At 45.5% G+C, this 11,470-nt stretch overlaps 1 protein-coding gene across 1 annotated transcript in view; it reads left to right on the top strand.

Annotated features, from left to right (window-relative positions):
- The first annotated feature begins 2,423 nt into the window (after positions 1 to 2,423).
- The window catches only part of LOC126469826 (protein FAM107B), a 142,287-nt gene continuing 133,240 nt past the window's right edge, over positions 2,424 to 11,470 (top strand). The window contains exon 1 of the mRNA XM_050097115.1: positions 2,424 to 2,517. Within this exon, the coding sequence (XP_049953072.1) occupies positions 2,499 to 2,517 (19 nt within the window). The 5' untranslated portion in view covers positions 2,424 to 2,498. The remainder of the gene's footprint in view (positions 2,518 to 11,470) is intronic.

Below are 11,470 nucleotides of genomic sequence, written 5' to 3'. Positions count from 1 at the left end.
ACAAAACAGTACGTTTACTATGTATAAAAGTAAAATGACACTTGCGAGGAAGCAACAAACCATTCGTCGATACACGGTGATATTGTGGAGGAGGTCCCTCAGTAGTAAGCTAAACACCCGACGGCTACGATTTACTTCGAAATTCATAACAGCGAGTAAAACTACGCTATTTTAAGACCGTTTTAATAATTCATTTGACTTGGCATTTACTTTAACGTCTTTCTCGTAGGGGAGGCGCCGCCGCTTGTCTTCACCGGACTCTTACTACTGGGGCAGACCACAGTAGGGTTATGCAGAAACCAACGAATATTCAGAATTGTCGACTTTTTCTCCTTTTTCTGTTTGCGACAGGTCATTCGTTCACAAATAGTAACAATGGGTTGGCAGGTTTTGTAAATTCTGTACACGATGGAGCAAATGACGCGTCTCTGCAGACAGCTGTTTAAGTTTTGTGCATTCTGCGTCAGTATTTAGTTTCTTGTTGGAACGCAGCAAAAAGGATCTGGAAGTTCTCAAGTAGCTATATATCTATCCGCGGTGACTTAAAAACCATTATTTGTTCCAAATTTCAGGTAGTTCGGACAATTTAATAATATGGTCACTGCTGCAATTCAGTTCTGTCACCGTTATTTTCGAACGCCATATTTTTATGAAGCCTTTATGCAATTAGACATTGCATTAACTTATGTTAAAATTAGAAAAGGTAATGCCAAATTCATGCATTTCCGGACATTTGAAAAATTCCCCAAATATGTAAATAGATAAATATGAAATGCAGCTGCTTAAAGGTGAAATATTTCATACTCTAATTTATGCTTTTCCAATTAATACAAAACCTCTGAAAACTTCTATTGTTGAAGTCAACACGATCTAAACACAGCAGAAAGGTAAAATTCATCGCACAATGAACTCAGACTGACATGGTGGTTTCATATCCCAGTTCAGCAGTCATAATATAGGTTTTCCATGATTTCCGTAAATAAATTGACAGCCAAGGCCACGGCATGTTTGTTTATTCTCGTTCTTGCCCGAATTGTCCAGTCCAAACTTGTGATGCATCTCTGTAGACCTCAACGACGATGACACATTATCCCGACTTTTCAAACTGAATTCTATAATCGAAGCGCAGGTGCCGCAGTCTGTCGTATATTTTAGTAAAATGTGTTGTTGAGTATTTAAATAGTCTTATGTAACTGTGTGAGCAGTTTTATTTTCTAAATCTTTGAAAGAGCGCAGAGTACTGTTACCCCAACATTCTCAATTTTTTCTTCTCGGTTCTCTATTTTGTAGTACACCTAAACTTCTTGACTAAGTTAATTTTTTTTATTTGGATCTAAGATATAACCTCGTGGGATGGCTCTAATATACGAGTGCTTATAATAGACTCCACGACTGCTCCTGCTATCAGCAGTAGATCCGTCTTGTGTACTGGAAGCAAACTATGATACGTAATTTCTGTGACACGTGTAACACACATTTTTAATCCTAATATAAGGGGCAGCCAAATGAAGAAGAGACAGGTGCATAAAAGTAAGTAAACTACTTATTGTTTCATAAATAATCGGCGTATATGTTAATACAGTTACCCCACTGTGAGACAAGACGGTCAATGCCTTCAAGGAAAAATGATTGCGGCTACCCACGGAACCATGACTGTACCCAGGCGTGCACTCCTTCGTCCGAAGCAAATAGACGGCCACGGATGTCTTTCTTCAGGACTCCAAAAACGTGGAAATCTTGTGGGGAGGGATCGAGACTGTATGGAGGATGTGTCAGGGCTTCCCAGCGAAACTTCCGCAGCGAACTCAAAACATTATTGGCAACATGTTGCAGGCGTTGTCCTGCAACAGAAGGGACCGCCCGACAAATTTTCTGGGCGTTTGGATTTCATGGAGCGCTTCAACTAATAGTGGCGCCGTGCTCCATAAAATCAGTGAGCAGCGGGTTGTCGGACGGCGTCATTCTGTCGTAGGATAATGCACGCCCAATGCCAAGATTGTTTCGACAACGCTGCAGAAGTTTCGCTGGGAAGCACATACACATCCACCAGGTAATCCCGATCTGTCCCCATACAGTTTCCGTAGTTTTGGAGCTCTGAATATAAAGACATTCGTGGTCGTTGGTTTGCTTAGAAAGAAGTGGTTCACGCCTGGATACGATCATTGTTCCATAGCGAACCGCAAACATTTTTCCATGAAGACATTGACCGTCTTGTCTCACAGTGCAATAAATTTATGAACAGTTGTGGTTATTATTTTCGAAGTAATAAAAAGTTAACTTACTTTTTTTCCTTCTGCCTCGTTTTCATTTGACTACCCCTTGTAGCTTGATGGAATCGCCAATATACTTTCTCAGCCCGAAGGCCCTCTGGCCACCTCACCTTGTCCTTGTTACCAGGCTATTCTACGAACGTGTAACGCCGAGTAGGTCATGGAGGTGATTAAAGCTGCAACGTCTGGATCAACCGGGAAAGTTGCAACTGGAACACACGCTAGTTGATGCGCCAGAGGTATCTAGGTAAGTGACGAGAAACTGACGAATTATTTTGTTTCCTTCATTCGCTACTCTGGACCACCAGGAAAGACAAATTTCTAGCATGGCTAAAAACCTGAGCCTGAATATTTTTAAATAATAAGAAATATTTTGTGCACATTCTGTACCAGAACTGCGGACAGCGATGAAACCAGTACGTTTCTAGTCACAGTATGTACAGTAAATGTGACATGATGGCTCAGTTAGAAAACTTCCGGGCCTCTACCACGTAACATAACTGAGTGGTCCAGACATGCTCATCGGATCGACTTACATCTCTAACTTACCCCTGATCTTCCCCATTAATTCCACATTTCATAGATTTCACTCTGCTTCAAAATAACTCCTTATCGCTTAAAACCCCAAGGGTTTCGTGAAGTTGAATATTCATTTGGGGCTACGAGACGTATGTAGAATAGTGGGATGACTTCTGCGAAACTAGTAGGGAGCAGAGGTTAACCCAGGGGCAAACTGAAGCTTTCGAGTCATAACGCGAGATGCGCTTAACTGGTTCAATCTGAAGAACGTTACCCACAAAGATACCACTACATCGTTACTCCGCAAAGCGACTTAACAGTGTGTTGCAGAGGCTACTTGTGCTTCCAGTACCATCCCCCCCCTCCCCCCTCCCCCTCCTCCCCCTCTACATACAGCTCGTTCTTTTCCGTGTTCTGTTCGCGAATTATATGTGGGAACAACCGCTGTAAGTAACCTCCGTATGAGCTCTAAGCTTTCTGATTTTATCATTTCGCGAGACTTGTATGGGTGGAAGTAATATGTTTGCTCGATTCTTCTTGTAACGTACGCGTACTTTCCCTGAATTTTATCACTTCTCGGTGCTGCACAACGCCTCTCTCGTAACGTCTATCGAGTTTGTTGAGCTTCCAAGTATAGCTCTCGCGCTCACTAAACGATCCCGTGACCAAATGTACCGCTCTTCCTTGGATCTTGTGTCTTCAGTCTCGTAAGGATTCCACACCGACGATCAATACTCAAAAGTGTGAGTTAAAAGTGTTTTCTAAACCATTCTGTAGTGGATGAAATACATTTCCTTAAGATTCTGTCAATGAATCTCAGCCTTACATCTTCTTTCCCTACAATTTGTTTCCTGGGACGATTGGCGCAGAGTATGACGCGCCTAGGCTAAGAGAATTTTTTCTCTCGTAAAGTGATGATCATCTGTGGCACCTCCGTTTTGATTGTGCGTTAAACCGTAGATTCATTCTCGTACCACATGGACAAGGTGTCACACACACACACACACACACACACACACACACACACACACATCACTGATGGCCATCTGGCATCTACGATTTGCATCGGACTGGACACGACTTGTTAGCGCCATTGAACGTGCTTTCTGGCGGAATGATGAAGAGTCAATAGAGATAGGTTTTTACAACTGGGCATATTTATTGGGCCGTTCAGTCAGCGTTTCCATGCGAGATACACGTATACACATCCACGTTCTGCGAAGTAGAAACTTCAAGGGAGCACTGAAACCAACTGTCGCTTTGTTAGGAATAGTGTACTTATCGATAGGGACCAAACGCTAGGCATCCTTGACAAATAGTGCAGAGGATACTCGTTACAATTCTAGTTCTGAGCTTCACGCCAAAAACAACCGTCTGTGGATCACGTGACTAGATTTTCATGATTTTTCTGCAGTCCATAAGCAACTCACCTAATAAACGAATGCGTGATAAACGCTGTTTTTATAAACATTTCATGAAATGTCCTACTTCTCACCCTCTCTTTGGAATCTGGCCTTTCCTTTATAACTGTGATGTTGCTCGCGTCCACAAAGCAACTTCATGATCCAAAGTTTTATTTGTTGGCCCTCCTTGCTCAATGCCCAGACCTGAACTGAGGCAAACATTTTTTAGTGTAACGTGCTATTCCAATTCGGCCGGCCGCTGTGGCCGAGCGGTTCTGGGCGCTTCTGTCCGGAACTGTGCTGCTGCTACGGTCGCAGGTTCGAATCCTGTCTCGGGCATGGATGTGTGTGATGTCCTTAGGTTAGTTAGGTTTAAGTAGTTCTAAACCTAGGGGACTGATGACCTCAGTGTTAAGTCCCATAGTGCTTAGAGCCATTCCAACCGTTCATTCGCTATTACAATTCGCCTCGAAGCCTAGCAATGATGGTTTACCGTACTTAACGTATCAGAACTTAATTTAAACGCTCCCCCGGAGACTAAATTCTGTAATGTTAGCAAAAAGTGGCGCTGAAAGTTATTAAGTGAATGGAGAAACTGGAACGAACAACGGGAAAGAAGGAAGCTTTACGTTTAACGTACAGTCAACGTTGAGGGCATCAGAGGCTGTGCACAGTCTTGAATCGGACGGGCATTGCAAAGTATTTTTTTTTTAATCTGACCCTTTAAGTAACGAAATGGCGTGGCTAGCAAAATAATGTAATATGTCGGTATCTTCTCTTTCGGAATAATAAGCAGTAAAACTTCAATTTATTTTGTATTTGCAAGGTCACCATGAGTTATGGAGTGGTAAATATTCACACCAATTAACCAGGAGCCAAAATCATACAGGATAGTTTCAATGGTAAGTTTGGAAACATCTGCAGGGAATTATCAACATCAATTTCTGTGAGCACACACGTGACCTTAGCAAGAACATGTATCCCTGAGAAAAGGTGTTCATAACCAACTTTAGACCATACATATGGATCTAAATTTGCAGCCAATGTAGTATCAGAGTCAGTTTCACGACTTTAATGAAATGTTTCTTCAAGCGCAGCCATTCGGCCTGCGCTACTTAACTGAATTTAAACAAGACGTTTCGCCCATAGGTCCAACTGACACCGTGTTACCCAGACTACCATCAGTTGCTGTAGTAGTGTTTGAAACTGTAGAGATAGTAGCTACATCATCTGCATCAGAGTCTCCTGAAAATCCTGAATCTTGTGCGTGCTGTTCTGTAAACTCTTCAAAAAAAGGTTCAAGTGGCTCTGAGCACTATGGGACTAAACTTCTGAGGTCATCAGTCCCCTAGAACTTAGAACTACTTAAACCTAACTAACCTAAGGACATCACACACATCCATGCCCGAGGCAGGACTCGAACCTGCGACCGTAGCGGTCGCGCGGTTCCAGCTGTAGCGCCTAGAACCGCTCGGCTACCACGGCCGCCTGTAAACTCTTCCCAGCACTCCATTACATGATCAGCCAGAACTTCATCCACCATGGTCCTGTTCCAACTCCGTGACGTCATTATTATAGATCTAAAAGAAACATTCACGAATGTTAGTATGATCGCTCCAATTTAACAAACCATTAGAAATTCGCAAATAGTATATCTATTACATTCGAGTGTGTACGTAAACTATTTTCATCGTGTTATTTATTTTCATTAATCATCCTGCATGTGCACTGCCAGCGGGAATAATTTATATTACCTCATCGGCTAACGTTTTCAAATTAATTTGTGAAATATTACCTGCAATGTTCATTCTCCGTTAGAATCAGGATTTCACGGCATATAATCAGTACAGTTGGATGTAACTAGGAATTTGCTTCCATGTACGACGCGGAAGAAAACCATATGCAAATATGCTTACATACGGCTCCTATATTGATGTTATACTTTATAATGTAAGAAATGTTCCTGTAAATTACACGTACTGTCGTTTATGTCAGGAGAGTAAATCCACAGGCGACAAATGCCAGTTGAACTCAAAACCAACTCTGTAGACGGGTGCCTCAAAGACCTTCAATAAATATTCACATCGTTATCCACTTCTTCTGTGGTCTCTGAAGCCTACCCACCTAGAAATACAAATGGGAAAAGGTATTGGTAATTACAGAGAAACAATTGTGAATATATTAATACCAGTAAAATGGATTGTCTGTAGTAAATAAAGAAACAAACAGCATTTAAGACCAGTATTATATACGTACAGGCGATCCATCATGATATTACAAACTTTCAAGGATGTTGGAGACGGATGAATGTATCAGTCTGAGGTAGGGAACCCTTGTCGGGAAACTACAGAGTCGAAAGTTACAACCGAGAATGGTTCTGATGCCTCTGACAGTGGAATACATGAGCCGGGACTGTTGTACCATGATCACTGTGAAATAAATGTCTTCTGCTGCAAGCTCTTTGGTTTCCATATTTTTGGTAAAGGTAGTATTGACTAAACAAAGAAAAAAAATTACCTGTAACTATGGGCTCTAAAACGCACTTCTTATGAGCTATGAGCACTTATTCGTCTTAGCTACAGTGAAACACATCTCTTCTGCTGAACAATGGCCATAGCTTTTAAGGTATGCATTTTAGAGCCCATGTTTTTCTAGACTTCCTTCCTTTTTTTGGTCCATACTACCATCTCTGAAAGTTGCCTTGCCAATAGTCTTAGCAACGGCAGTACCAGTACATACACTCCTGGAAATGGAAAAAAGAACACATTGACACCGGTGTGTCAGACCCACCATACTTGCTCCGGACACTGCGAGAGGGCTGTACAAGCAATGATCACACGCACGGCACTGCACACACACCAGGAACCGCGGTGTTGGCCGTCGAATGGCGCTAGCTGCGCAGCATTTGTGCACCGCCGCCGTCAGTGTCAGCCAGTTTGCCGTGGCATACGGAGCTCCATCGCAGTCTTTAACACTGGTAGCATGCCGCGACAGCGTGGACGTGAACCGTATGTGCAGTTGACGGACTTTGAGCGAGGGCGTATAGTGGGCATGCGGGAGGCCGGGTGGACGTACCGCCGAATTGCTCAACACGTGGGGCGTGAGGACTCCACAGTACATCGATGTTGTCGCCAGTGGTCGGCGGAAGGTGCACCTGCCCGTCGACCTGGGACCGGACCGCAGCGACGCACGGATGCACGCCAAGACCGTAGGATCCTACGCAGTGCCGTAGGGGGCCGCACCGCCACTTCCCAGCAAATTAGGGACACTGTTGCTCCTGGGGTATCGGCGAGGACCATTCGCAACCGTCTCCATGAAGCTGGGCTACGGTCCCGCACACCGTTAGGCCGTCTTCCGCTCACGCCCCAACATCGTGCAGCCCGCCTCCAGTGGTGTCGCGACAGGCGTGAATGGAGGGACGAATGGAGACGTGTCGTCTTCAGCGATGAGAGTCGCTTCTGCCTTGGTGCCAATGATGGTCGTATGCGTGTTTGGCGCCGTGCAGGTGAGCGCCACAATCAGGACTGCATACGACCGAGGCACACAGGGCCAACACCCGGCATCATGGTGTGGGGAGCGATCTCCTACACTGGCCGTACACCACTGGTGATCGTCGAGGGGACACTGAATAGTGCACGGTACATCCAAACCGTCATCGAACCCATCGTTCTACCATTCCTAGACCGGCAAGGGAACTTGCTGTTCCAACAGGACAATGCACGTCCGCATGTATCCCGTGCCACCCAACGTGCTCTAGAAGGTGTAAGTCAACTACCCTGGCCAGCAAGATCTCCGGATCTGTCCCCCATTGAGCATGTTTGGGACTGGATGAAGCGTCGTCTCACGCGGTCTGCACGTCCAGCACGAACGCTGGTCCAACTGAGGCGCCAGGTGGAAATGGCATGGCAAGCCGTTCCACAGGACTACATCCAGCATCTCTACGATCGTCTCCATGGGAGAATAGCAGCCTGCATTGCTGCGAAAGGTGGATATACACTGTACTAGTGCCGACATTGTGCATGCTCTGTTGCCTGTGTCTATGTGCCTGTGGTTCTGTCAGTGTCATCATGTGATGTATCTGACCCCAGGAATGTGTCAATAAAGTTTCCCCTTCCTGGGACAATGAATTCACGGTGTTCTTATTTCAATTTCCAGGAGTGTATATTCCGCTGTCAGTGGTATCAGAACGACCCGGTCGATTCCGGACAGGGATCCCTCACCTCATATTGATACATTTACCCATCTCCATCATCCCTGAAAGTTTGTAATGTCATCACGGCATCGCCTTGTATTTACCAGTGACACTTAAAGGGTTCTACAGCCGTGTACCGCAAGTCTCTAGAGGAACGGAAGGTTCCAAATGATTGGAAAAGAGCACAGGTAGTCCCAGTCTACATGAAGGGTCGTCGAGCAGATGCGCAAAACTATAGACCTATATCTCTGACGTCGATCTGTTGTAGAATTTTAGAACATGTTTTTTGCTCGCGTATCATATCGTTTCTGGAAACCCAGAATCTACTCTGTAGGAATGAACATGGATTCCGGAAACAGCGATCGTGTGAGACTCAACTCGCTTTATTTGTTCATGAGACCCAGAAAATATTAGATACAGGCTCCCAGGTAGATGCTGTTTTCCTTGACTTCCGGAAGGCGTTCGATACAGTTCCGCGCTGTCGCCTGATAAACAAAGCAAGAGCCTACGGAATATCAGACGAGCTGTGTGGCTGGATTGAAGAGTTTTTAGCAAACAGAACACCGCATGTTGTTCTCAATGGAGAGACGTCTACAGACGTTAAAGTAACCTCTGGCATGCCGCAGGGTAGTGTTATGGGACCATTGCTTTTCACAATATATATAAATGATCTAGTAGATACTGTCCGAAGTTCCATGCGGCTTTTTGCGGATGATGCTGTAGTATACAGAGAAGTTGCAGCATTACAAAATTGCAGCGAAATGCAGGAAGAACTGTAGCGGATAGGCACTTGGTGCAGGGAGTGGCAACTGACCCTTAACATAGACAAATTTAACATATTACGAATACATAGAAAGAAGGATCCTTTATTGTATGATTATATGATAGCGGAACAAACACTGGTAGCAGTTACTTCTGTAAAATATCTGGGAGTATGCGTGCGGAACGATTTGAAATGGAATCATCATATAAAATTAATTGTTAGTAAGGCGGGTACCAGGTTGAGATTCATTGGGAGAGTCCTTAGAAAATGTAGTCCGTCAACAAAGGAGGTGGCTTACAAAACACTCGTTCGACCTATACTTGAGTATTGCTCATCAGTGTGGGATCCGTACCAGATCGGGTTGACAGAGGAGATAGACAAGAGCGGCGCGTTTCGTCACAGGGTTATTTGGTAAGCATGATAGCGTTACGGAGACGTTTAGCAAACTCAAGTGGCAGACTCTGCAAGAGAGGCGCTCTGCATCGCGGTGTAGCTTGCTGTCGAGGTTTCGAGAGGGTACGTTTCTGGATGAGGTATCGAATATATTGCTTCCCCCTACTTATACCTCCAGAGGAGATCACGAATGTAAAATTAGAGAGATTCGAGCGCGCACGGAGGCTTTCCGGCAGTCGTTCTTCCCGCGAACCATACGCGACTGGAACAGGAAAGGGAGGTAATGACAGTGGCACGTATAGTGCCCTCCGCCACACACCGTTGGGTGGCTTGCGGAGTATAAATGTAGATGTAGATGTCATGGAACCGAGCGAGGTGGCGCAGTGGTTAGCACACTGGACTCGCATGCGGAAGGACGACGGTTCAAACAGGCGTCCGGCCATCCTGATTCAGATTTACAGTGATGTCCCGAAATCGTTTCAGGCGAATGCCGGGATGGTTCCTTTGAAAGGGCACGGTCGATTTCCTTCCCCATCCTCGCCAATGCAAGCTTGTTCTCCGTCTGTGACGACCTCGTTGTCGACGGGACATTAAACACCAATCTCCTCCCCCCCCTCCTCATCCTCCCCCTCCCCTCCCCTCCCCTCCCCTCCCCTCCCCCTCCCCCTCCTCTTTAAGGTCCATGGGAATCATTCCAACATTCACGTAATCCATTTTGGTTCACAAGGCTCTGAGCGCTATGGGACTTAACTGCTGAGGTCATCAGTCCCCTAGAACTTAGAACTACTTAAACCTAACTAACCTAAGGACATCACTCACATCCATGCTCGAGGCAGGATTCGTATCTGCGACCGTAGCAGTCGCGCGGTTCCAGACTAGCGCCTAGAACGCTCGGCGACCCCGGCCGGCAATCCGTTTAGGGTAACCAGAGAAAATTTAAAGTTGTATGATCGTAAGAGGATTTGAAACCCGCTCGGCCCGAATATGCTTCCAGTGCCTTAGCCTCTGTGTCACCCCACTATACAAGGAAGGAACAGGAGATGACTAGATGTCTCGTCACATCGAGTAGCCAATGGACTAGGTTGCTTCACAGGTCAGAGAAGGGTGAGGTCATGCTACGTCTGTTAAAGACATGCACGTGAAGCACTGTGCTGTTCAAGTCAGCGTTAAGGAAAGCTCTCCAGTACAGGAAGTGAGTCTCTGTCGCTAGCCACGTTGCGCCGGGACTGTACTGGTCCGCAATGAGGTGCCGCAGACAGGAAACATGTGACAGCCGAACTGAAGCTGTCGCAGCTGCGTGTTCTCGCGTGCGCCAGCGCTGCGTAGGAATGTAGGCCTTTGTAGCGGCCCGCCGGTGTCCGGCAAACCGGTTCGAAGAAAGTGCTGTCTCCGTGCCTTCACCTGCCGCTGCCAACTTCTCTTTATTGCGTGTCAACGCACTCCTTCCGCAGTAACCTGGTTAAAACTCACAAAGGATTTTCTTCGTACGTGCCATCTTTTTGTATGCGGCCGAGTTCCTTCCTTAGCATCCTCTCCTCAGCAACATTTTTCTCACTTCCGACTGTACCTGTGTAAGACGAGTCCTCCAACAAGGGCGAGCAAGTCCGTCTGCATGGCATAAATGCCAAAAGAGAAAGGGATGCATAAGGAAAAGAACCCGCATAAATTGCGAAGCAAGAAACTTGATCCACTTGGTCGAGCCACTTCCAAATTTAGAGATCTGCATGATTGTATTCTCACATTTTGATGTCGTTTTTGCGGTTTTGATCTTGTGTCCGACAGGCGTGGCAGCTTTCATTTTAGGTGTGGTACGAGGTTCAGTAAAATATCATGTTGGAACTTTTTTCTTTCTCCAGAAGATAGTGAGGGCTTTCTGCGATAGTCTTATCATGAAGCCGTAAAGTTGTGTAACAAACATTTTTATTTACTC

Source organism: Schistocerca serialis, chromosome 3, assembly GCF_023864345.2.
Source record: "Schistocerca serialis cubense isolate TAMUIC-IGC-003099 chromosome 3, iqSchSeri2.2, whole genome shotgun sequence".
NCBI lineage: Eukaryota > Metazoa > Arthropoda > Insecta > Orthoptera > Acrididae > Schistocerca > Schistocerca serialis.
This window is presented reverse-complemented; position numbering and strand designations above follow the sequence as displayed.